The sequence below is a fragment of the Passer montanus genome, unplaced genomic scaffold (genome assembly GCF_014805655.1).
Source record: "Passer montanus isolate IOZ18808 unplaced genomic scaffold, ASM1480565v1 scaffold196, whole genome shotgun sequence".
Lineage (NCBI taxonomy): Eukaryota > Metazoa > Chordata > Aves > Passeriformes > Passeridae > Passer > Passer montanus.
The window spans coordinates 378,394-404,041 of NW_024366547.1; the positions used below are offsets into that span (position 1 = coordinate 378,394).

Here is a 25,648-nt window from a genome sequence, read left to right on the forward strand (position 1 = left end):
CGGCGAGGAAAATTGCTGACGAGGCGTTTGGGAGCTGCTTTTCCCTGCATCTGGTTTAGGCCGTGCAATGCCAGTGGCAACTGGTTCCCTCCCGAATTTTGGGGTGTTTTTTATGTGTTAAGCCCAGCTACCAAAGCCCCTGCAGTGAGGGGTGAGTGTGTGTATATCCCTGTGTTTTGGTGTGCTCCTCCCTAAGGAGCTTCCCGATACTGGTTTGGGATCTTAAAACGGAGAATTAAAATCAATTTCAAAAGTTTTAAAATTTTAGGACTGTAAATGCAGCAGAGCAGCTGAGGGCAGGGTATTTTGGCTGAGCTGATGCTGGGAGCCTGGCTAGGATCTCGGATCCCGACGAACAAACTTTCCAGCTCTCCTTTCCAGCTGTTACCATTTTCGGACTAGCTCTGGGCTGCGTTTACATTCCTGGCCCTCCTTCCCAGTGCCAGTGAACGTGTTAATGCCGTTTTTCTCCTTTTCCTTCGCCCTGCTGGTGTCCTACAAACACTGATTTGGTGCAGCACAGCAGCCAGGGACGGTGCTGGGTGTGGGCAAGGCTGCAACGCTGGGGTGGCTCAGGGGGAGCTGGGGTTGGGGTCCTGCCTGGGGGGCTCTGAGAGCCACTGTTTTACCCCAAATGCAATGTGGGAAGGCAGGTAGGAGCTGAAAGGATTGGGGTTTTGCGGGTTAGCTGAAATAGCATCTTTGTGTGGCAGCGAGGGGAGCCTGAAGTCGCCTGATGGATTCACTCTGTGCCGTGGTGGACTCTGGGCAGGAGACGAGCAGAGCTGGGTGCTGGACCTGCTGGGACTGGTGCAGCCATGGCAGGAGCCCACCACGGTGCACCCTGTAGGTGCTGGGAAGCAGCAGGGTGGGTGGGCAGCAGCCTTATTTCCCAGGATTCTGAGTGGCCTGAGCAAGGAAGGATGGCTCTGAGACCTGGGAATGCCCTGATATTTCCTATGGAGCCAGGCTGGGAGAGCAGGGCGTGTTCATGTGGAGAGGAGAAGGCTCCAGGCAGACCTTAGAGCCCCTTTCCGTGCCCAAAGGGGCTCCAAGAGAGCTGCAGAGGGATTTTGGACAAGAGCATGGAGTGCCAGGACAAGGGGGAATGAACAGCCATTGGATGGGATATTCGGCTTCCACCACACACATCCCTGTCTCCAGTTTCTGAGAAGGAAAAACACTTTTTGGCTTTGAGAAGTGCCAGCAGTGCCTTGATGCCCCCAAAACTGCACACCTGACTGGGCTGGTGGTGGCATCTGACAGTCCCCTCTCTGTCCCAGTCCCTCTCCGGTTTGTCACCAGGAGATGATGGAAGGATCAGCGTGCTGGGGGTGCTGCGTGCCGGGGGTCCCCGAGATGATGGGGGCTGCATGCCGGGGGTCCCTGAGGGGACAGTGGTTGTCCGCGGGGCTGCGCTCCCGCCACCGCTCCCGCCGCCCCCATGGGGCGCCCGACGGCGCGGCCGGCCCGGCGCGGGAGCTGAGCCCGGAGCGCCCCAGGTACCGTATCCCCGCCGAGACCGGGCATCCCCCTCTCCCAGGCGGGCATTCCCCCCCGAACCCCGGCTCCGCGCGTTCTCCCCGCTCCAGCCCCCGGCACCGCGCATCCTGCCCCATCCCGGTCCGGGGCCGAGCATTCCCCGAGCCCCGGGCCGCGCATCCGCCCCCGGCACCGGCTGCCCCTCTGCTGCCCTCCCCGGGGTGCTGGGGCTCGTTTCCCGGCCCGGTGCGGTGGGAAGGAGATGGAGGGGCAGGAGCAGCCCTCGAGGGGGTTTGTGATGGGCACCCGGGGGGTGCCCCCAAGCCAAGGCAGGCGGGACAATGGGGGGAAGGTTTGTTTTCCCCCTGGAGCACAGAGCCCGCAGCGTGGCCATGAGGTGCCCCAGCCGTGGCGGGGAGGGTTTGTCCAGAGCCAAGGCTGGGCTTCAAACCCCTGGAAAATAGGTGGGTCGCTAGTTCTGAGGCCCAGCATGCGCCCCGCGGATGGCATCCTCCCACCCCTCCTGCCTTTGCAGTTGCGTTTCCTATTTAAAAGGGGCTTTTCTCTCCCTCTTTTGGCCTGGAAGCCAGCCCCAGCGGGCTGGGAGCCCAGCACGGCTGTCGGCCGGTGCCGGCTGTGCCTGCTGCGGCTCCAGAGTGAGTTTTGGGATTTGCATCTCTTGGCTGTGCCTGCCTTGCACCCCCAGAGCCGCCTGGGGAGCAGGCTCTGGAAGCGGGGAGGTGCTGGGGGATGAAGGCGGAGGAGGAAGAGGAGCAGATGTAGCCGAGCTCTGGGGTTTGGCCGGGCAGCCTCCCATGTCGGGAGCACGAGGGGAGCGGGAAGGTTGGGATTGGGATGGGCTTCCCGGGGGATGGCGCGGAGCCCGGGGCGCTCCCACCCCCGGTGGCACCGAGTGCCCCTCGCTGCCGGAGGGGATGTCCCGGGAGCAAGGCTGCCAACTCCCAGCTCAGCTCCTCGGGGCTGAAAACTTCCAGAAACCTCATCCAGGCTGCGTTTCCGATGGCTGCCGGACTTTTCCGGAGCTGCTTCCCTGCGCTTTCCCCGGCGCATCCTCCCCGTGCTGGGGGAGCGGCACCCCCTCGTCTTCCCGCAGCGCTCCTGGCCCTGGCACCCCTCACATCCCGAGCTTGTTTTTCTCCCCTGGATGGGAGAAAACAGCGGGTTTTGGGCTGGCTGGGCTGGGGGCAGGCGGGCATTGCCTGAGGAGGAGGCAGCCAGGCAGCGGTGGTGGGACATTTCCTTCCTGGAAGGCAGGAAGTGATTATGTCTTTGCACGGAGCCTAAAAATAACGGGCAGGTCTCTGCTGCGAGCAGAACCCCCCTGGGATTTGCTTGATTTTTGCTTTATTTATTAAGGGAGCGGGGCGGGGGAGAGGAGATGTGTGAGCTCCGAGTCCTGCTGCATCCCGAAGCACGCTGCTGGCGTGCACAAGGTGCTGCTTGTCCTGGGAAAGGTGCGGTGCAAAAGCGGCCCCGTGTAAGAGGAGCCGTCCCGTTGCCCCAGCAGCCTTCCCCGCCTTGGGAGGGGAGCCGTGGTTAGCTAGGAATAGCACAAAATCACAGCCCTCGCCTGCCCAAAGCGCCCCGGCCGGCTCCGCGTGGCGCTGGCCGTGCCGGGATGGCGAGCAGGGGGGGACAGGCTGGGCTCCCCAGCCTTGGGGACACCCTGCTCCCCCTGCCAGCCACGGCCGGGTCACACCGCAGAACCTCCGGCCGGGAGAGCCTTGGCAGCCCTGCTCTGGGTGTGGGGCTGTGGTGCTTCCTGGCGGGCTGGGGACGGGACAAAAGCTTTGCCCGCAGGTCGCTGGTCTCTTTGGAGATGCCCCCAGCCTTTATCTTCGTGTTTTAGGGCTTTTTGTTTTGTTTTTTAATTTGTGCTGCCGAGAGGAAACCCTTCAGACAAGTGTGCCCGCAGACCCTGAAGCCACTGGCAGTGAGCTGATGGCACAGCTGGCAGGGCTGGTGCTTCCGAGCCAGGGCTTTGTCCCTCTTCCCATCGCTGCTCCCCGATGAAACCCCTGACCCCAACAGCAAGCAGCCCCAGCACCTCCTGCCTGCCCAAAAAGCAGCACCCCAGGGACAGATGGAACCTGCCAGCAGGCCTTAAAAGTTGGGGGGTGTGAGGCAGCAAAACCCTGGAGTCACTGAATGGTTTGGAAGGGACCTTAAAGATCATCCCATTGCACCCCTGCCGTGGGCAGGGACATCTTCCACCAGACCAGGTTGCTCCAAGCCCCATCCAACACTTCCAGGAATGTAGTTCCTCCCAGGCTGTGCTTAGCAAGGCAGGTTAATTATGCTGATTAATAATGCAAACCAGGTTTGTGAAGAAGGGCTGCAGCCTGGATACCATTCCCAATGGATTCTAGCATCCTCCTCAGGGTGGGGAGCGCATTGGCATCCCCATTTTTGGGGTGGCTTTTTTTCTCCTCCACTCCCTGTCTCAAACTGCTTTCCCTGGTTTCAGGGTGGGGGGTTTTAAGTCAAGTAACTAAAGGCAAGTTGGTCACATGGAGGATGGGGATGTGGCACTCGGTTTTCTGCCAAAAACCAGGATCATGTTGGGGAGGGGGTGTGAAATGCCTGATTCTCGTTATTCTGGATGCTCCTGCTTGGATTTGGGGGCAGGCATCCCACTGGTGCTTTCCTGTGGTGCTTGGCAGATGCTGGTGGGGGGATTGGCAGCACTGATCCCAGCCTGAGTGGGAAATACCTCTGGACTTTCTAGGAAATGCCGCTTATTTAGTTACATTTTTGGCCATTGCCACCAAGGGATGAGCTTGTGAGGATGGAGTTGCTTTTGCTCCTTTAAAGATATTAATAAAGGAGTCAAGGCTTGTAAAAGCAGAGCTGTCTGCTGCAAAGTTTTCTTTCCAGGGCCTTTTCCTGCCCTTGGCAAAGCGCTTTTGGTTGATTTGAGGCATTTTGGTTCTTTGCCTTATTTTAACCTCACAGCTCAGTGAGTGGATAACACATTCCAAATCATCCGCAGCTTAATGTGTTATTTCTCACCTTTATTTTTTGTTTTATTATGTGCTTTCAAGAAGGCAGGCCGCTTCCTTCCGGCATCACCTGGAACAACAGGAGCCTGGTTCCCATGCAGCCTTTGCTCTGGGATATCTCCTGGCACAGGCAGGCTGTCCCAGAGAAGGTGATTGTGTGGGATTTCGTTTTCACTGTTTTTTTTGAAGAAGAGGGTTAAAGAGCACGCCGGGGCGGGGGGCTCAGCTCCAGCTAGGATGAGCTTGTTGAGGATGGAGTTGCTTTTTCTCCTTTAAAGATATTAATAAATGAGTCAAGGCTTGTAAAAGCAGAGCTGTCTGCTGCAAAGTTTTCTTTCCAGGGCCTTTTCCTGCCCTTGGCAAAGCGCTTTTGGTTGATTTGAGGCATTTTGGTTCTTTGCCTTATTTTAACCTCACAGCTCAGTGAGTGGATAACACATTCCAAATCATCCGCAGCTTAATGTGTTATTTCTCACCTTTATTTTTTGTTTTATTATGTGCTTTCAAGAAGGCAGGCCGCTTCCTTCCGGCATCACCTGGAACAACAGGAGCCTGGTTCCCATGCAGCCTTTGCTCTGGGATATCTCCTGGCACAGGCAGGCTGTCCCAGAGAAGGTGATTGTGTGGGATTTCGTTTTCACTGTTTTTTTTGAAGAAGAGGGTTAAAGAGCACGCCGGGGCGGGGGGCTCAGCTCCAGCTCCGCTTCCTGCGGGCTCTGGTGATGCCCCTCCGGCTGCACAGGAGCTTCCTGCTGGCCTGAGGTGTTTCCTGCCTCCCTGCTCGGCTCAGCAGTGCTGCAGGGGTGCCCCTGGGTCCCTCGGGGATGCATCCACGCTGACTCCACGCTGAAAAGCCACAGGGGCTGCCCCACACCGAGGAAGGATGGATGCATTAGGAGGATGCTGCCATTGCTGCTGCTTCTTCCCAAAGGGCTTTGCTTTTCATTTAGAGGAGCTTTAAAAGCTATAAAATGTCTCGAGGATGCACGGAAGGAGATTTATTTGATTTATTTCCTGCTGACAATGAGGCGGCCAGGCAAGTGCACGCTTCCTCCTCGGCGCGGTGGCCGGGGCAGATGCATCCTGCAGCTGCAGCCTGACCACCTCCCACTATATTTAGTCCATTGTTTGCTCCAGCTTTGAGTCCTCGCCAGGTCCCCGGGTGTGGGAATAACCCCTGGGCCGGGTGGAGGGTGGGAGAGGTGGGAAGATGGAGGGCAGAGCGTTGTTACAGCGAGGTGACTTCTGTGGGAGAGGCTGCGGCAGCCGCACGCACAGGATCCCTTGGCATGCTCAAGTGGAATTCTTGGGATGCTCCTGGTGCCTCCTCTGGTATTCCCTGTCCAGGCTTGGCAGAATTGGGTGTTTTGAAACGGGGTCTGGAGGGGAAGGGAAGCACTTCTGCCCTGCCCACCCGGAGGCTCCGCTTCCTCATTAGGCAGCAGGAATAATTAATAGGCAGCGCTTTGAATTTAGGGAAAACACCTGGAGAGGAGCACTGCTGGTTTGTTTGGTGGGATGCCCTCTGCAGGGTGTTGGTTCTTTTGGCATCTGGGGAGAAAATGGGCTCTTTGTTCAGGAGCCTTGGCCATGATTGATCTCAGGCTTGGCTTTGGGGTCTGTGAAGGGATGAGCTGCTGGCTGGGGGAATATTTCTGGCGTTTGTCCCCAAAAAAGAAGGGCAAGGTGTAGAAAGGAGGCCAGGATGCTGTGCAGGGGGATGTTGTCTCTGCTTCCTCTCTCTCCTAGGAAGGAAATCCCCAGTTACAGTGTAGTGAAAGGGAAGGGATGCTCAAAACTAACCCTTCAAAACCAACCCATGCCAGCTGATGGCTAATGACGTAGTAAAATCCACGTGGCTTGCTTCCTAGCGTCCTAACCTGGAATCACAGAATCCCAGAATGGTTTGGAGTGGGAAGCGCCTTAGAGATCATCTCATTCCACCCCCCTGCCATGAGCAGGGACACCTTCCACTAGACCAGGTTGCTCCAAGCTCCATCCAGCCTTGAGCACTTTGAAAGGCATCGACAACTTCTCTGGGCGTCCTGTTCCAGTGCAGGAACATCTCATGGTGCTGCTAACACTGACCAGTGATGGAGAAAACGATGATATTTGGGCTAATTCAGAGCCCTTTGGTGGGCTGGTCCCAGCCAGGCTGGGCCCTGGGCTCCTGCTTCCCTTGGCTGGCCTGCAATGGCCTTCATTGCATCTCTTCCCATTGCAACCACCAGCAATATTTGGTAAAGTTTTCAGCCAAGACCATTTTATCTGTTTTCCTGAGGCAGCGTTTTGCTTCCCTACCCATTCCACTTTGTGTCCCAGCTTGCAGAGTGGGTGCTGGGGGTGTGTAAATCATCCTGCTCCCAACAGATGCAGCAATACCAGTAAATAGCTGCTCCCATTTGGATAACACCAGCACTTCCCTCTTCCCGTGGCTTTTTAGAGCAGTTCCCTTGGCTTCCCTCAGCACCCACTCTGGGTAATTTCGGTACTTTTCTTGCTTGGTTTTGCCTGCCCAGCCTAAGCAGGGAGCAGGGGAAGAAGCTGAGATGTGATTTCCTCTCTCCGTTCATTTTGTGGTTTGAAAGACAATTTCCAAATCTGCCCGGCATCTTTTATGCCTGTTATTTCTTGGTGTGGTTTGTCGGGAAAAGAAAATATCCCTGGGGATTTTAGGGTGAAAGTGAGTGTCTGTAGGAAGGGGAGAAAGACAAAGGAAATGCAGGAGCTGCCTGCTTTGGAACTGGGGGTGGAATCTCCATCCTGCAGTGTGGGGATGGCTGGAGCAAACCCAGAGGGATCGATCCAGCCCACTCTTGAAAAGATGCACCCATTCTGAGCAAGATTAGAGAAAAAAAGCATCCTGGCTGGATGCCCCATGCTTGCTGCCTGAGCTCTCCAAAGCGCTTGCTCTGAAACGCTCAAAACCTCCCTGTTTTTTTTTTTTTTTCTTTATTTTTGCTCTCACAGCGTTAACGTGAAAGAAACACTCAAAAGGACTTTGGAGAAACGGCACTGGCCTGAAACAGCTGTTTTTGTTTTCCCCCCCACTCTGCTCTTGTGTGTAAAAGAAACCAGGCTGCCTAATGGTGCAGAAAATTCACAGTAGAGCAACAAGTTTTCCGAGGAGCAGGGAAGGAAGATGGGGAGGAGGGGAAAACGTGTGCCTGGGCACAGCGGTCTAGAAATAGCACATTTTCCGCAGGCTTTTCCCCCCACTGGAAGCATTTGCAGCTGCCGGGGGCATCACGTTCGCTGGGATTGCACTCGGGGATTGCTCCTGTGCTGCCTGTAAGGCAGGAGGAGCAGCTGCAGGAGGGTTTGGAGGGCTGGGTTAGCGCCATTCCCGGTGTTCCCAGCGCTGAGCATCGCCTCGGAGCAGGTACCGTCCCCTGCCGGGTGCTGCCAGGGCTATTCCCCTGCAGCACAAAGGAGGTTTTATTGGGGACTCTCTTGTCTTTTCCAGGCTACCCCTTTGGCATCCCCGGCTTTGTTGGGAAGCCGGGATCCGGCCCTGGCTGGCGCAGACAGTCGGCTCATTGTCCCAGCCCGCTGGAGTGTGGCGGGATGCTCCTGGCCGCCGCCAGCCTGGCCCTTTTCATTCCATCCTTGTGCAGGGATGAGCTCCCTGGGGATGGAGCAGGGGCTGCTTTCGGGGTCCCTGGGTGCTCCCCCAGCTGATGTGCAGGCAGCTCCCAGGCTGGCACACACCCGAAATGGCCAAGCACCCAGTAACACGTGCTCTCTGTTCCAGAGTTTTCCGTGCGGGGAGTGGTGTGTGGGTGCTGGGAGAGCAGGGGACGGGGCTCAGTGCAGTGCCATGTGCTGACTCAGCAGAGTTTAGGGCCCGGATCCAGCATTTCACCCTTTATTCCCCTCCTCAGCCCTACTTTCACCTCCCCGATGGAGCAGCAGGCAGGAAGAAAGCTTTTTGTGGGAGCGGGAGGGAAAGGGCTGGCTTAGCCTTCCTTCCCTGGCCGCTTGTCAGCAGGGGGTTGCCCTGTGCCTGCCTGGGATTTTCCCATCCTAAATCAGGAGTGGATGAAAAATAAATTCCTCCTGCCTTTTCTTTCTCCCCCTACCTCCTCGTTTTGTTGTTTTTCCCCCCTTTCCTCGCCGCTGCTCTCTGCCCACCCTGGCACAGCTGCCCACGGATGATGGGTACGACGGCCAGCGCGGCACCGCAGGCGGTCTCGGCATCCCCCCTGGAGAGCCGGGCGCCGGGAGACGGCAGCATGGAGGACCAGCACTCCCTCAGCATCCACTCCTTCCAGACCCTGGGGCTCCACAACAGCAAGGCCAAGTCCATCATCACCAACAAAGTGGCGCCCGTGGTCATCACGTAAGTCCTCAGCAGCCTCCAAAATTCTGGGTTTCTCCACCCTCCCCTCTAAAAATCTGGGTTTGTTTTGATCTTGACCTATGCCATCATTTTTTTTCCTTTATCCACCTGTGGGCTCTTGCAGGTACAACTGCAGGGAGGAGTTCCAGATCCACGATGACCTGCTGAAGGCCAACTACAGGGTGGGACGCATTTCTGAGGCCACGCTGGAGCACTACCTGGTGCAGGTGAGCATCTCTGCCGCCAATTTAATCACCCAGCTCCTTTCAGCCTGGGCTTTGGGGACCTCAGGAGTTTTTTAGGGGGGCTCATTTCAGAGATCACGTAGCAAAAAGCCACTTTTACACTCTGCTGTGTTGAAGTCCCACCTCGCTCATATCCAGTGATGTCCCACCTTCTCTGTTCTGATATTTTGCAGGGGAAATACTTCATGGTCAAGGATGTGTATGGAAAATTAGATGTTTTGAACACTACTGGCAGCTGCGGCGCTCCCAACTTCCGGCAGGCCAAAGGAGGTTACGCCGTGTTCGGGATGGGGCAGCCCAGCCTCAACGGCTTCAAGCTCGTGCTGCAGAAGCTGCAGAGAGAAGGCCACAAGGTTGGTGGCAGGGTGGGAACTGGGGTGGGAAAAAGCCAGCAGAGCTTTTAGACAACCTCTCCCCCGCTATTTGCAGGAATGTGTCTTCTTCTGCGTCCGTGAGGAGCCCGTGGTGTTCCTGCGGCTGGAGGGGGACTTTGTGTCCTACACGCCCCGGGGCAAGGAGAACCTCCACGAGAACCTGCAGCGCCTGCAGCGGGGCGCGCGGGCCGAGAGCCTGGAGCTGGCCATCCGCAAGGAGGTGGGCTGGCACAGGAGAAGGGCGCGCATGCCACGGGTCAGAGGCCAGGGGAGGGGCTGTGACGCGGCTTTTCCCGTCTCCCGTAGATCCGCGACTTTGCGCAGCTGAGCGAGAGCGTCTACTACGTGTACAACGACCTGGAGCGGCTGCGGGACGAGCCGCACGCCGTGCGCGTGCAGTGTGACGAGGACATCCAGGTCACCGACGAGGTCTATCGCAGGCCTGTCTTCCTCCAGCCCTCCTACAGGTCCTCCTTCCTCCTCCTCCTCCTCTTCCTCACACGCGGAGGAGGCTCTTGGCATGCCTCACGCCACGTATCCCCCGTGGTGGTGGGGATGAAGGCCCTCCGTGGTCCCATCCTCACCAGGGCTGTTCCCATCCCGGCAGGTACCACCGGCTGCCCCTGCCCGCCGAGGGAGCGCCTTTGGAGGAGCAGTTTGATGCTTTCATCCGCTGCCTCAGGGTGAGAAAAGGGAGAGCACCTGGTCCTGGGGGCCTCCTTGGGGTGGGGTTTGCTCCTGTGATGTGTTGGAGACCATGACTGCCTGAGAGCGTCTTCTGGTTTTCCTTAACTCTGCCTGTTAGAGGATGCCTGTGCCTGCAGATCCCACTCCCCTTGCTGTAGGATCCTGCTGGAGAAGTCCACGTTGTCCAGCAGCTCATCCCTACCCCTGGCTAGAAATGACCATCCCTGGCCACCTCCAGGCAGCTCTTCCCTAAGTGGCTTTGGCTGGAATGATCTGCCTTTGGTGCAAAGGTTTTTGATGTCAGAGCTGGTTTTTTTTCCTTAACATTCTGGAAGATGAGATCTCAAGGGGCTGGGGATGAGTTGTTGGAACATCTCCAGTGGGGTGGCCAGGCTGGTGGATGGGGAGGGCACTGTGCAGGGGAATGCAGTGGGTGGGCCACCCATTGTCCTGTCCTGCTCCATCCACCCCATCCCCTGAGCAAAAGGGAGGTGCCACCCACCCCTCCAGGCATGGCCTCCATCCCAGCCACTGCTGGGGCAGACCTGGCTCTCCTGGAGGTTGCCGAGGTCTCCATCCCTCCATCCCTGTGTCCCTCCCTCCCTCCCAGGAGAGCCCCAGCCTGCTGCTGCGGGACCCCGGCAGACCCCCGCCCGCGCTGCTCTTCGGCTGCCAGACTGGCGTGGGCAGGACCAACCTGGCCATGGCCATGGGCACCCTGCTGCTCCACCACCACCGAGGAGCTCCCCAGAAGGCTGAGTAAGCAGAGCAGCCCCCAGGGTGGGACTGGGGGATGCCCATTCCCCTGGGGCTGGTTTGATTCCCTCCTTCTCCCATGGCAGCTTCCCCCCCTTGCCCAAGACATCTCCTAGGGACAGGCTCTGGGTCATCCAGACCTTCATGGAGATGGTCCCCAAAGGCCAGCAGATAGTGGAGGAGGTAAGGGGGTGCTGGTGAACCCTCTGGAGGGGGCTGGCTGGGAGGGAGGGATGGAGATTCCCCTCAGATCCGAGGCTTACAGAGCAATTTCCCGCTTGCTCCTCCCGAGGTGGATGGTGCCATCGCCTCCTGCTCGGAGATGCACGACATGAAGGAAGCCATCTACGAGTACAAGAAGAAGCTGGAAGGGATTGGGGAGGATTATCAGATCCAGGTAGGTAGAGGAGTGCTCGGATGCGAGCCATCGGCACCGGGAAATTTATTGAGCTGTTTTTGCGCCGGGATGAGAAGAATGTAAATTCTGGAAACCCAGAGCTTCCTGTGAGCTGGAGATTTCCCAGCGATATGAAACCTGGAAAGTTGTGGAGTGTCTCTTTCTTTCCTTCCCCCCCCAAGTTGTTTTAAAAGCCATAAAATGGAGCAGGCTGGGACTGGGGGAGAACAGACTGGTTTGGGCTTTGCTTCTGGTAGATGACCTTGGGGGCAAATAATATCCTGTGCCCTGATTTCATCAGCTCTAAAATTGGAAAATCAATATCAGCCTGGATGGTAAAAGTCCTTGGGAGCTGGGAGGGATCATTGCAAATATAGTCACCCAAGGTCAGGCTTTTCTAGTTGTAGATTTATGTTTTTTCCTGTTGTTTTGAAGAGCCATCAGGCTGGCTTTCCATGCTGGAAAGCTGTGATCTTCCCTGCCCAACCAGGGGGCTCCTCACCAGGTGATAGGAGTGCTCAGGTGGAAGTGCTGCCCTGATCCCAGTTTCTTTGGAGATTGATTTTCTCATTTAAATGTTGAACGTGGAGTGGAAGTGCTGGAGCTGGTTGTAAAGAGCAATCTTGAACCAGGTGCCCTGTGGCAAAAAAAAACCAACAAACCATAAAAATGATTAAGCAACAGGAAAAAAGGCATTTACTGTCACTTTTTTGGTGCCTAATGTCAAATCCCAAATTTTATAATCCCCTGTTCCCTTTTAGGGTGGATTTGGTACTGTTCTTGTGCTGGCAGGTTCTCTTGCATAGCAGGGGAAGGTTGGGCATGGGACAGGGGATTTTCCAGTTGCCTTGAAGCCTTTCCCTGACTTTTTCCTGCCCCGTGTCATCCTGGACTCCTGGAAAACAAACGGCTGGGGGACTGCCGTAAATAAGCCTCAAGGAGTGTTTATTTGAAGTCTTTGTGGAGCAAGAGCAGGTTTAAACAGTGGCAAGGGGCCAGGAAAATGCGCTGGGGGCACGTGGAGGGTGGGGAGGGGAGAGGGAATAATGATCTGTCATCGGAAAACCAGCCTGGACTTCTCTGTGTTGGAGTGCTACTGGGTGAGCTGGCTGGTTTTGGAGGGAGGAAGGGCTTTTCTGGGCACGGAGGAATGAGGTCTGTGGGTTTCTGCCTGGGTTTGGGGGACAGAAAAGGAGATTTAAGCCCTCAAGTGATGGAGGTGCAGGTGAATCCTGGTGTGGGCTGCTGAGCAGCCAGACTCCCACAATACCTGGCTTTCCACGGCTGAAACCTGAGTGGCTCATTCCCCTTTCCACGCACAGGGTGAATGTCAGGAGGATTGCCTTGGGTGGCAGCACTGGGCTGGATTTTATTGCAGGAATCCAAGTGCTCGGGAAGCTGTCGGTGCTGCCGGCAAACCTGGCATGGCTCCATCCCCACAGGCTTTGTTTTGAGTTTCCAGAGCAAATCCCCCTGCCTTTCCTCTTGATAAATGAGTGCAGGCCGGATTTCTCCTGGGGAGAACAAGTAAATATTCATGAGTCAGCCACGTAATGTCAGGGATGAGCAAACCCCGAGCTGAGCCTGGCCACAGCCCCATCCTACAGGGTTTTCCATCCTAGCCTGGGAAGTGGGTTCCCACAGGCTCTCTGGGACTGCTTGTGGATGCCATGCTGGGTGCTCCTTACCTGGTGCCAGGTTAATTTGTTGGATGGGATGCTCAGAGGTACAAACACCCCCATTCCCCCCACTGAGGTTTCTGAATTATGGAAAATCCCAAGGGTTGGAGTTTCCTCCCTAAAAGAGGATGGCTGAGGTGGAGAATGTGCCTGGGTGTGGAGGTGATGATAAAGAGGAGGAGGAGGAGAGCTTGCTGGAAACATGGGTGTCAGGATGCTTCTGGACATGGAAGAGGGAGACACTTGGAACTGAAGGATATTTCAGGGTGTGTGGCTGGCATCCCTCTGCCCAGGGATGCCACTGCTTGAGCATTTCATCCAAAGGCCATGGAATCGGGGCAGGACCTCACATTTTCCAGAACCATCCCCTTGGGTTTGAATGTCCCAGCTGGACAGTGTGTCCATGTGAAAGCATGGACTGGTTGGAACTGCTCCAAGTCTGTCCTTGTGCTAAGGGAAAGCTTTTGTTTTGAGCTGAAATGTGAATTTATGCCTTTGAGCATCATTTAACATGAGAAACTGGAAATGTTTCATTAAAAAAATAAGAAAATTCATCCAAAGTGTCTGCAGGGCTTTTTCCCAGCCTCCTGCTCTGCTGTGGGCTGCAGGACTGGTCAGCACTGAGCACCACACATTCCCTGTCCTTTGCTTCCAGGGGAGCAGCACCAAAGAGTATTTCCTCCAGAGGACTCTGCAGAGCCTCGAACGCTATTTCTACTTGATTGCCTTCAACTACTACCTTCACGAGCAGGTAAAAACCGCCAGAACACCCCAAAACCTTCCTTGCCCTCTTCCTTTCCGGCTCTGTTGTGCGGCGGCATGGCGGGGCCTTCCCCCTTGGAGTTTCCCAGCAGTTTTTTTCGGCGGGGCAGCGGGCAGGGGGGGCTCAGAGCCCAGGCTGATGGTGCCTCCCCCGCCGGCAGTACCCCCTGGGCTTTGCCCTCAGCTTCAGCAGGTGGATGTGCCGGCACCCGGAGCTGTACCGGCTGCAGGCGGGCACCAACTGCGCCGAGCTCACCGTCACCGCCGAGCTCGTCACCAAGGGCGCCCGAGTGCTGGTGAGTGCCACTGCAGGGGTGGGACTGGCACCTGCCCAGCGTGCCCGCCCTCACAGAGGGGTGGGAGAGCCCTGTAAAGCCCCACTGAGCCTGTGGTGTGCTAGCTGAGTTCTCACCTGACAACTCCTAGAGGTGAATGCTGCAGCTCCGTGGGCTCACGCGGGTTAAACCCGTGCTGTCTTCTGGCACCCACTTTGCAAAGGGCCCTTGTATGGGGATAAATTATGGAGGCTGTGTTTTCTTCATGGTGGAAAAAGCCCGTTTTTTAGGCACACAACTCGTTTTTGTACGGTTTTACAGACCCCGTGTGTGCCTCTGATTGGTCAGTAGCTTTCTTGGCAATTACTTTATTGGTAATTAAGAAGTTGTTACCCTCACTCAAACCACCGGTGTGTACATGCAGGAAAAGTTGTGAGAGATAGTTTTCACTTTTCTATCTCATGGTGTAAAAACACTGTTGTTTTTTACCCAGGAATAGATTGTTATGCTAAGGAACTGCTCACACCAGGATTGCTTTCACGTGGGAACTTGCAAAGGGCTAGCTTCCCTTAGAAGAAATGACAGGCCAGCCAGAGCAGGCCTGATTTTTGAGGCCTTTTTCTTATAATTTTTTCACTTTACTGCATCACCCTTGCAGATGGATGACAGAGAGCAGGTTGCAATTTTAATAAAGGAAAAAAAGGAGGAGATGTTGCCACAAGCTGGCTTGTACTGGGCCAATTAATTCAACTCAGCTGGGTCCACAAACTAGCCCCTGGGCTGACTGACAGGAACTTCAACCAATTACATTCCTTCCTAAGCTGCCAGCATGTGGCTGGTCCAGGATTTGGGGAGAAGATCAGACCTATGAGCTATCCAGACCTGGTTTTTCAAATGCCCTTTATAAAGAAGGGCTTGAGAATAAACTCCTCCTGTTGCCACATGAACATGGGCATGGAGATGAGGGGTTCTCTTTGTCTCCAGCCCACTCCCCCTGCTGCATTCACAAGGATTTCCCTGTTGTAGGGCAGGTGTCGTGGGGTGTGGCACCCTCAGCAAGGATAGATGGTTTTAGAGTCCCTTCCATGTGAGGACAGATGTGTGGCCAGAGATCCCTGTGCACGTGAATGTGTCTGGAGCACCCTGTGTGTGCGCCTGGGCAGCAGCTCCGTGGTTTCTGGGTGGGGTGGAGGAGGCTGGGGCTGCTGGTGCCTTGTGCTGCAGGAGGAGCCCGTCCCACCTTGGAAACGCAGCTGTGAGCCCTGGATGCTGCTCTAGGGAAGGTCTGGGGGCTTGTCCTGAGCAGGGCCCACGGGCAGTGGTGTCTGCAGAGCTGAGGGTGGGCAGGGGCATCCCTTGCCTGGCCCTTGCTCCGTTCCAGGTGGCGGATGAGCGCTTCTGCCCCGACGTGCTGAGCACTGCCAAGGAGATGAGCGTGGCCAACTTCCGAAGGGTGCCCAAAATGCCCGTCTATGGCACAGCACAGCCCAGCTCCAAGGTGAGGGACACCACCCCACATCGTGCAGGTGTTGTATTTGTGGGGTGCCCCGACGAAGGAGGGAATGGCGAATCTGACTCCATGTTCTCAGAAGGCTGATTTATTATTTATGATACTATATTTTGATAAGGAATACCATACTAAACTATACTAAAGAATACAGAAAGGATACTTACAGAAGGCTAAAAAGATAATAATGAAACTCATGACTCTCTCCAGAGTCTGACACAGCTTGACCCTGATTGGCCGATAAGTCAAAATAATTCACAGCAGAAACCAGCGAAACAATCACCTGTGGGTAAACAATCTCCAACCACATTCCAAAGCAGCAAAACACAGGAGAAGTAAATGAGATAATTACTGTTTCCCTTTTTCTCTGAGGCTTCTCAGCTTCCCAGGAGAAAAATCCTGGGCAAAGGGATTTTTCCAGAAAATGTGCATGTGACAGGCAGGGACCCCAGGCTGGCTGCCAGCCCTCCCATCACCCTTGCCCACCCTTCCCCCAGAGCCTGGGCAGCGTCCTGCGGTACCTGACGGATGCCAAGAGGAAGCACTCCCGCATTGTCTGGATCAACCTCCGCGAGGAAGCGGTCCTGGAGGGCAACGAGCAGATCTACACCCTGCGGGAGCCTGGGCTCCTGGAGGAGCTGATCCCCGTGCCTGCTGCCTCGCCCCAGCAGCTGGAGGTGAGCTCTGCGAGGTGCTGGGTGCTCTGGAGGTTCCCAGGAACGCTCGTGGGTGATTTCCACAGGATTTCATAGTTCCTCGCCCTCTGGAGCTGCTAGTTTTGTTTTCCTTTGGGAGCAAAGCAGAGATCTACCCTGGAAGAATTTATAGCATGTCGTGAGAGTAAGGGTAAAAGGCAGCTGGGGAAAGGGGAGCGGATGTTCCCAGCTGGATTTCCAGGGGAGACAGGCAGTGGGGGAGTGCATGGTGAAAAATGATGCTCCTGTGGCTCCCACTAAGCACAGAGGGTGGGTGCTGGGCAGAACTGGTGGCCAGGACCTGTTGTGGGGTTTGGGATGTTCACCTTTGTGGTTTTTCTCAGGGTTTTTAGGACAAGGGAAGAGAAGAATTTGACTATGTTTTTAGAAGGTTAATTTATTATATTATGACATTATATTATATTAAAGAATGCTATACTAAACTGTACTAAATAACAGAGACAGGATACATCAGAAGGCTTAACAAAAATGATAAAGAAAATTTGTGACTGACTCTTCAGAGTCCAACAGAGCTAGCCGTGATTGGCCATTAAGTAAAAACAATTCACATGCTGGATAAACAATCTTTAGACTACACTGAAAAGCAGCAAAACCAGGAGAGGCTTCTCAGCTTCCCAGGAGAAAATCCTGGGTAAGGGGATTTTTCCGAAAAAGGTGACAGTGATGCACCTGCATCAAAAAACATTGATGAAAATCCTAATTAAAAATTAGGAGGGGTGGGTGTTACAGCGAGGGTTTCTCCGTCCTCTGCAGAAACTGGAGGCTGCCCTGAAGGGGGACCTGCTGAAGTGCCAGAAGTGGCTGGAGGTGTACCTGGAGGCAGAGAAGCAGATGAAGATGTTCAAGAGCTGCCTGACCACGCAGGAGATATTCAGCCAGCAGAAGAATTCCTGCCAGGGCCTCACCTACCGCCGCATCCCCATCCCTGACTTCTGTGCTCCCAAGGAGCAGGTACCCAGGCAGGGATGGAGCTGCTCTGTGCCAAGCCAGCCCTGGTGCTGTGCAGGAATGTCCCTTGGGTGCCTAGGGCAGGTGGGGTGCTTGCCAGGCCAGGGGGGATCCCCAGGAGATGCTGCATGCAGAGGCTGTGTGCCTTCAGGTGGGCAAGGATGGATCTGGAAACAGGGAGTTCACCCTGGAGGCTGTAGGACAAAGGGGACGCCAAGGTGAGGAAGCCCTGCATCCCTGAAAACCCACTGGCTTCATCCTGGCAGGACTTTGACCGGCTGCTGGAGGCCATGAAGAGCGCCCTGGCCGAGGACTCGCGGACAGCCTTCGTGTTCAACTGCTCCAGTGGCCGGGGCAGGACCACCACGGCCATGGTCATCGCTGTCCTCACCCTCTGGCACTTCAACGTGAGTACAGGGGGCTGCAGCAGCCCCTGGTGGGGTTCCTGGGGAAGCTCTGGAGAGCCCATGGCAGCTGTGTCACAGCTGGAGGGTTGAAAGGAGTGTGGGCAGGGTCAGGGTGGACTCTGGGGTGGACATCTGTGTGCTGTTGTTTGCTGTGCCTCACTCCAGAAGTCTGGGTGAATCCCTGGTGAGCCTTTACCCTCTTCCTGAGAGCTCCCTCCTCAGGATGAAGGGTTAAGGGAAGGGAAATCATGGAATAGTTTGGGTTGGAAGGAGCCTTAAAGCTCATCTTGTTCCACCCCCTGCCATGGGCAGAGACACCTTCCAGTATCCCAGGTGGCTCCAAGCCCTGTCCAGCCTGGCCTTGGACACTTCCAGGGATCCAGGGGCAGACACAGCTTCTCTGGGCACCCTGTGCCAGTACCTGGAACAGTCCTCTGTCTATCCAGACACGTGGCTCCCTCCTCGGGCAGGGGTGAAATGTGAAATATTCATGTTCTGTGCCAGCAGAGACAAGGTGGGGCATGCTGGGCTGGGCACAGGCTCTGCACTTTTGTGCAGCCCATAATGACCCAGTCCCCTCTGGCCACCCCAGGGCATCCCTGAGATGAGCGAGGAGGAAATTGTGAGTGTGCCTGATGCCAAGTACACCAAGGGGGAGTTCGAGGTGAGTGCTGGGCTCTCCCTCTGCCCCCTCCAGCCTCAGCTGCTTGTTGGGAGGGGTAGTGGGACAAGGCAGGGAGGTGAAGCCCTGCTGCTCCTGCCCGTGCTCCAGGTGGTGATGAAGGTGGTCCAGCTGCTGCCTGACGGTCACCGGATGAAGAAGGAGGTGGACATGGCCCTGGACACGGTCAGCGAGACCATGACGCCCATGCACTACCACCTGCGGGAGATCATCATCTGCACCTTCCGCCAGGTGAGCTCCCCACGGGCACGGGCCATTCCAGGGGCTGCAGCCGCCCTCTGGGGCCAGCCCTGCCACAGCTGCAGCTCGCTGGAGTGTCACCAGAGAGGTGCCAGGGCTCTTGTGGTCACCGTCACCCACAGCTGTCCCTTGCTGCACTGCGTCCCGCATCCCACCCAGCGTTCCTGTCCTGCAGCATCCATCCCATCCCATGGATCCCATCCCATCCCATCCTGTCCCATTCCATTCCATTCCATTCCATTCCATTCCATTCCATTCCATTCCATTCCATTCCATTCCATCCCATGGATCCCATCCCATCCCGTGGATCCCGTCCCATCCCATGGATCCCATCCCATCCCATCCCATCCCATCCCGTCCCGTCCCGTCCCATCCCATCCCATTCCGTTCCATCCCATGGATCCCATCCCATCCATGGATCCCGTCCCATCCCATGGATCCCATCCCATCCTATGGATCCCATCCCATCCCACCCCATCCCACTGATCCCAGCCTGCCCCCTCCCCATCCCATGGATCCCATCCTGTCCCATCCCATCCCATCCCATCCCATCCCATCCCATCCCATGGATCCCATCCCATCCATGGATCCTGTCCCATCCTGTCCCGTCCCATCCCATCCCATCCCATCCCATGGATCCCATCCCATGGATCCCATCCCACAGGCACAGCCAGCAGAGGGCAGGGCTGCTCTGTCCCGCTCCACTCCCAGCCCCAGAGGCGCCTTTGGCTCCTCAGAGTATGGGAAGGAGATTCAGCTTTGGGAAGGGGAGCTGCCCCTGGGAATGGACTCCGTGGCCAGTTCAGCCTGTGCTGCACAGCCCTGTTTTACTCCGTGGAGCTGATGAAGAAGCAAAAAGGATTATTTTAACCAGATTTGGGATGCTTCAAACCTGTGCAGCTGTATCACGGGGCCTTGGAAGGGCAGAGCCCAGGGCCTGGTGTTATTCCTGGGGTGGTTTGTGCCATTCCCATTGGCAATTCCTCACTGCAGCATCCATCCCATCCCATCCCATCCCATCCCATCCCATCCCATCCCATCCCATCCCATCCCATTTTGCTCCAGCTGCCACTGATCTGTGTTTTCAATTAAAGGCCACCAATGATTCATGGGGAGAGGCAAAACCAAAATGTTCAATCACCCAGGAACATCTGCAGCTTCCTGGGGGTTTGCTTCCTGAGATCCTCTGCATTTTTTGGGGAGCTGGGAGAGAAAACCTCTGGAGACCTAACTATTTGCAGATGTAGTGATTATTAATTTATTTATAGTCACATTTATTTTTATTAATTTGTCTTTATTCAGGATAAGTACTTTAATTTTGGCTTTCCCTCCTTTACTATGGGTGTTCTGGGGGCTTGGTTTGGTTTGTTCCGACCTCTTCCCACCCCTAACTGGGAGGAAAAAATAGGAAAATGTAGGAAAATATAAATAATGGGATAAAAGATAAATGATAGGATAGTAAGATGGTAAATAATAAGATAATAGAAGAAAAAATATGATAATAGAATAAAATGAGAAGTAATAAAGTAAAAGAAGAAAATTAAATAGGATTAAAAAAGAAGAGAAGTAATAGGGTAACAGAAGAAAATTAGATAGTCAAAGAAAATAAAATGGGTTAATAGAATAAAATTATAAGTAGCAGAAGAAAAATAAATAACATAATAGGATAAAGCAATAAATAATAGGATAGAAATAAGTAGGATAATATAACAACATGGTAAATAATAGGATAATAGAATGAAAAATAAATAGGGTAATACAGTACCAGGATAAATAACAGGATTATAGGATTTGCTTTCTACAAATACTGGCACACACATGTGGAGGAGACACCTTTTCCCAAGGGCAGAGCTGGAGTGAGGAATTGCTGCTTTTTGGGGTGGCCTATGGGATCAGAGCTCTGATTTATTAGTATTTATTAATTCCTAGAAGGGGCAGCATGCAGGGCTTAAAATAATGACAATAATAATAATAATAATAATAATAATAATAATAATAATAATGATACTACTACTAAAATTACTGTATAATTACATACAATATCTAATAAAGCAATAAATAGAAATAATGAATGCATGAACACTAATATATATAAAACATATAAGAGATATATTTATAATTTATATATATAAAATAGTACTGGGAGATGTGATGGCTCTTCTCTTCTCTTCTCTTCTCTTTCTCTTCTCTTCTCTTCTCTTCTCTTCTCTTCTCTTCTCTTCTCTTCTCTTCTCTTCTCTTCTCTTCTCTTCTCTTCTCTTCTCTTCTCCCCCTCTGGAACCAGAGGCTGAATCCAGGTGGGAATGCCTTGCAGGGAGACGTTTTTCCCTGGGGAAGTGCTTTACAGTCCAGGAACTCATGGTTTGGGGTACAGTTTGTACCTGGCAGCCTATTCCTGCTCCTGCCCCCCACGTTTAGCCACCCCTCGCCTATTTTTGAGCTCTGGGAATGTTGGTACCCTCTGGAAACCATGAGGAAATGACAGCCTGCAGCGCCAAGCCCAGCAGGAGCGGGCTGGACGGATGCGCTCATTTTTGTCCCCAAAGTGTTCCTCCCTCTTCCTGTGCCCTTCCCAGGCTTCTCCCAGGGCTGTGGCTGAGGGTGGGATGCAGGAATCTCCCCTGGGGGTGCCACAGGTGCCTCACTGTGCTGTTCCTTCCAGGCCAAGTCGGGCAAGGACGAGCGGGAGACGCGGACGCTGCAGCTGAGGAGCCTGCAGTACTTGGAGCGCTACATCTTCCTCATCCTCTTCAACGCCTACCTGCACCTGGAGAAGAAGGACTCCTGGCAGAGGCCCTTCAGCCTCTGGATGCGTGAGGTGAGGCTCTCCCAGGCTGGCACCTCGTGTTTATGTAGGAATACAGGAGTTTACTGGCACCCATCCTTAACTTACGCCTGATTTCTGGGCTTGTTGGGGCATCGTCTGTGCTCCCTCTGCTCCCCAGCTTGGTGGCTCTCATGGAAAGCCACTGGAGATCTCACTGACACTGGCACTGGCATCCCACCACTCCCACCCCAAACCTGCTCTTTTCCCCTGGTTTGAGTTTCCCAGGGGTTTTGTTGGGATTGCAGCATCTGGGGCTGGGGGCCACCAGCCAAACCTGCCAGGGCAGGACAGGTGGGAGATCTGGGAGGGTGGGATGGTGGCACTGGATATCCCAGGGGATTGGGAACCAGCTGGAAAAATGGAATGGGGGTGAGTGAGAGACCCTAAATGATCCTTATGGAATGGGGGCAGGCTGGGTCAGAAACCCTAAATTACCCATATTTCCTGCTTGGGGGAGATGTTGGCGCTGGATTTATTTGGGATACATTGATTTGAATGGGAATATTGGGGGAGAGGCTAAATTTCCCTAGGAAAGGGACTTTGGAGGTGGTACAAGTGCTGTGAGGGGCATAGGGTGTGTGTGCTGGTGCCTGGGGGGTTCTTCTGCATAAAAGGAGAGTCAGGGTGGAGAAGAAGAAAATGGGGATATGGCAAATTTATTATTAGTAGTAGTATTACCTTTATCATTATTATAATTATCATTATTATTTGCTGCTATTACCAATACTAAATTTTAATTATTTGTATTTATTTAAATTTCATTACTGCACGACTGTATCTTACTATTTTCACTCTTAATTTTTGTTCTTTTGTTGTGTTACTTCTATCGATGCACCCTAAAATTTCACTTGGCTTTTTATTTATTTTGTCATTTCCATCTCTTACTTCTCTTACGGCGCAGAGAGTTTTTCTCCCCCTTCCCGGGCTGCTAATTCCTATTGGCATCTTTGCTCCACCCGGCGGGGGATGAGAGGGCGGAGCCGGGGCCGGGGCCGGTGCCCGCCCCGCCCTGGCATCCCGCTTCTGCCGCTGTTGGCATTGCCCGGCGCTGGGGCTGGAGCAGCTGCTCTGGAGATTTGGGGTGTTCGCTGGTGGCTGGACACAGGAGGCCTGAGGCTGACTGCAGCAGTTTTTAATGCGGCACTTTTTGGGGCTGCATCCTTTCGTGCTGCATCCTTTAGTGCTGCACCTTTTGGGGCTGCACCTTTTTGGGGCTGCATCCTTTTGTGCTGCATCCTTTAGTGCTGCACCCTTTGGTGCTGCACCTTTTGGGGCTGCATCCTTTAGTGCTGTACCCTTTGGGGCTGAACCTTTAATGATGTATTTTTTAAAGCTTCACCTTTAGTGCTGCACCTTTTTGGGGCTGCACCTTTAATGTTGTATTTTTAAAGCAGCACTTTTTGGTGCTGCATCCTTTAGGGCTGCACCTTTTGTTGCTGCATCCTTTAGAGCTGCACCTTTTGGGGCTGCATCCTTCAGTGCTGCACCTTTTGGGCTGCACCTTTAATGCTGTATTTTTTAAAGCTGTACCTTTAGTGCTGCACCTTTTTGGGGCTGCATCCTTTAGAGCTGCACTTTTGAGGGTTGCATCTTTTAATGCTGCACCTTTTGGGGCTGCACCTTTAATGTTGTATTTTTAAAGCAGCACCTTTTGGGGCTGCATCCTTTTGGTGCTGCATCCTTTAGAGCTGCACCTTTTGGGGCTGCATCCTTCAGTGCTGCACCTTTTGGGGCTGTCCTTTAGTGCTGCACCTTTTGGGGCTGCATCCTTTAGAGCTGCACTTTTGAGGGTTGCATCTTTTAATGCTGCACCTTTTGGGGCTGCACCTTTAATGCTGTATTTTTTAAAGCAGCACTTTTTGGGGCTGCATCCTTTAGGGCTGCACCCTTTTGGTGCTGCACCTTTTAATGCTGTGTTTTTTAAAGCAGCACCTTTTGGGGCTGCACCTTTTGGTGCTGCACCTTTAATGCTGTATTTTTTAAAGCAGCACCTTTTGGGGCTGCATCCTTTAGGGCTGCACCTTTTGGGGCTGCATTTCCAGCACATGGATTTACCTCTGCCCTCTCTCCCTGCTTTTGCTGGAGCATCTTTCAGTGCAGCATCTTTCTTCTGGCGCTGCATCTTTTTGGAGTGCAGCCCCGAAAGGTGCTGCCCCTTTTAATGCCACATCTCCTGTATGTGGGGCTTCCATCCGCCCCTCCCCACTCCCCCTTCCTGCTGGAGGGGAGGGAAAAACACCCAACCTGTGGATACAAGGAGCCTTTGACCCCCGGGGCGCCCCTTCCCGCTGCATAATCCCCGCGTTTTTAGCAAAAACAAGGCGCCATTGTAGCTTTTTGGCAGGAGGGTGCCAAAGCCAACAAACCCTGTGATGGCTGACCCCAGCAGCAAGGAAGAGGCTTAGAAAATGGATAAACTGGGGCTGGAAAGAGGCTGGGGGAGGTGAAGGGGGTGCCACCCGGGATGGGGGGATGCCAGGGGTGTTCACCCCGGAGGTGGCAAAATCATCCTCAGGGTGGGAGGGTGCTCCAATCTCCCTTGTCCCTCTCTTTCCAGGTGGCAGCAGTGGCTGGGGTCTACGAGGTGCTGAACCAGCTGGGCTTCCCGGAGCTGGAGAGCCTGGAGGGCAAAGCCCTGTGCACGCTGCGGGGCCGCTGGCAGGCGCAGGGGGCCACGTCCCGTCCCTTCCGCGGGGACTTCGTGTAGCATGGGCCCTGCTGCTGCCTCTGGGGTGGGGAAGAGCGAAAAAAAGGACTGTTTTCCCCAAATCTGAGGGGGTGGGGAGGGAGGGGTGAGCCTCGAAGCTGCCTTAGGACGGGAGGATTTCTGGGGTTCTTTTGGACGCAATAAAAATATTGTAAATTAAAAATCGAGACCTTCCTCGGCCACCCGGGATGGGGGGATGCCAGGGGTGTTTTGCCCGGAGGTGGCAAAAGCATCCCTGGGGTGGGAGGGTGCTCCAATCTCCCTTGTCCCTCTCTTTCCAGGTGGCAGCAGTGGCTGGGGTCTACGAGGTGCTGAACCAGCTGGGCTTCCCGGAGCTGGAGAGCCTGGAGGGCAAAGCCCTGTGCACGCTGCGGGGCCGCTGGCAGGCGCAGGGGGCCACGTCCCGTCCCTTCCGCGGGGACTTCGTGTAGCATGGGCCCTGCTGCTGCCTCTGGGGTGGGGAAGAGCGAAAAAAAGGACTGTTTTCCCCAAATCTGAGGGGGTGGGGAGGGAGGGGTGAGCCTCGAAGCTGCCTTAGGACGGGAGGATTTCTGGGGTTCTTTTGGACGCAATAAAAATATTGTAAATTAAAAATCGAGACCTTCCTCGCTTTCTCCCTGAGGCAGCCCAGCATTTACACAAATTTATGTATTTATACACACAGAGGTGTATTTATGTGAACAAACACACAGATGTACATGTCTATATACACATAAATATATATATGTAGTTATATTTTTATGGCTCCATGTGTATATGGAGCCATAAACACCAGCAGCCAGAATTAGGACTCACAGAAATCCCAGTCACTTCAAACCTGGGTATTTTTAGGGCTTGGCCATATTTGTTGCTTCTTCCCACCTCTTTTTAGTCGTGGGTGCAGCTGTGGGAATGGCAGCTGTGGTACCCAGTTTTGGGGTCCCACTTCCCCCTGCCTCGAGCAAATTGAGTGCCAGGGTGGTGCTGAGGGCGCTGAGCTGCTCAGCAGAGGCATAAAAGCAAAATTAATGCCGGGGGGGGTTCCTTTGTTTTTAAGGAAAGAGTGAAAAATGAAGTTAATCCAAAGGAGATGATACAAATGAGGGGTCCCAGGGGGCCTCAGGGTGGGGTGAGAGGAGCTCGGGGGCAGTCTGGGAGGGAGGGAGCAGGATGGGAGGCACAGAGCAGGAGCACACGCTCCGTCTGTCCCAGCAGCCGCTTTCATCCGCCGCCAGCGGCGGGAGGTGGCAGAAATTCAAAGGTGGAGGCTGGAAAGAAAAACAAGGTTTTAAAATAGCAAAGCTCTGCTTTTTCTTCAGCCTTGGCTGTGACAGACCCAGGTCCCAAGGGGTCCCTCATTTTCTTTTTTTTTTTGGCTTAGCCGCACATTTGGGGATGTGCTTTTAATTTTTTTTCCTTTCTTCAGGCAGAAATACCTGACTGAATGTTTTGCCCCTCACTGAGTGTTGCAGTGTTTGGATAACTTGCTGCTGATGAAGTCAGAGAGTTGATTGAGTAATTTCAAGAGGCTGTTGATGCTATTCTTCCTCTTTTTTCCCCCTCTTTTTTTCCTCTTATTTTAGTTTTTAACGGAGCACACATCTCTGTCCTCA

General features: G+C 54.2%; 1 protein-coding gene across 2 annotated transcripts; it reads left to right on the forward strand.

The window, feature by feature from the left end:
• Positions 1 to 1,411: 1,411 nt before the first annotated feature.
• PALD1 (phosphatase domain containing paladin 1) lies at positions 1,412 to 24,219 on the forward strand. 2 transcript variants are annotated; one of them, XM_039706748.1, is made up of 20 exons: positions 1,412 to 1,502; positions 8,650 to 8,847; positions 8,972 to 9,074; positions 9,266 to 9,445; positions 9,522 to 9,686; positions 9,773 to 9,933; positions 10,074 to 10,149; positions 10,764 to 10,912; positions 10,996 to 11,092; positions 11,202 to 11,306; positions 13,641 to 13,736; positions 13,909 to 14,043; positions 15,404 to 15,520; positions 16,027 to 16,206; positions 16,999 to 17,196; positions 17,460 to 17,600; positions 18,193 to 18,264; positions 18,373 to 18,513; positions 21,185 to 21,340; positions 23,907 to 24,056. In XM_039706748.1, exons 2-20 carry the CDS (start codon positions 8,660 to 8,662, stop codon positions 24,054 to 24,056), a joined length of 2,610 nt encoding a protein of 869 aa, XP_039562682.1. In that variant the 5' UTR covers positions 1,412 to 1,502; positions 8,650 to 8,659. The 2 variants fall into 2 exon arrangements, with proteins under 2 accessions (XP_039562682.1, XP_039562681.1); XM_039706747.1 differs by lacking the exon at positions 1,412 to 1,502 and having other exon boundaries at positions 23,907 to 24,219.
• The last annotated feature ends 1,429 nt before the right edge of the window (positions 24,220 to 25,648 follow it).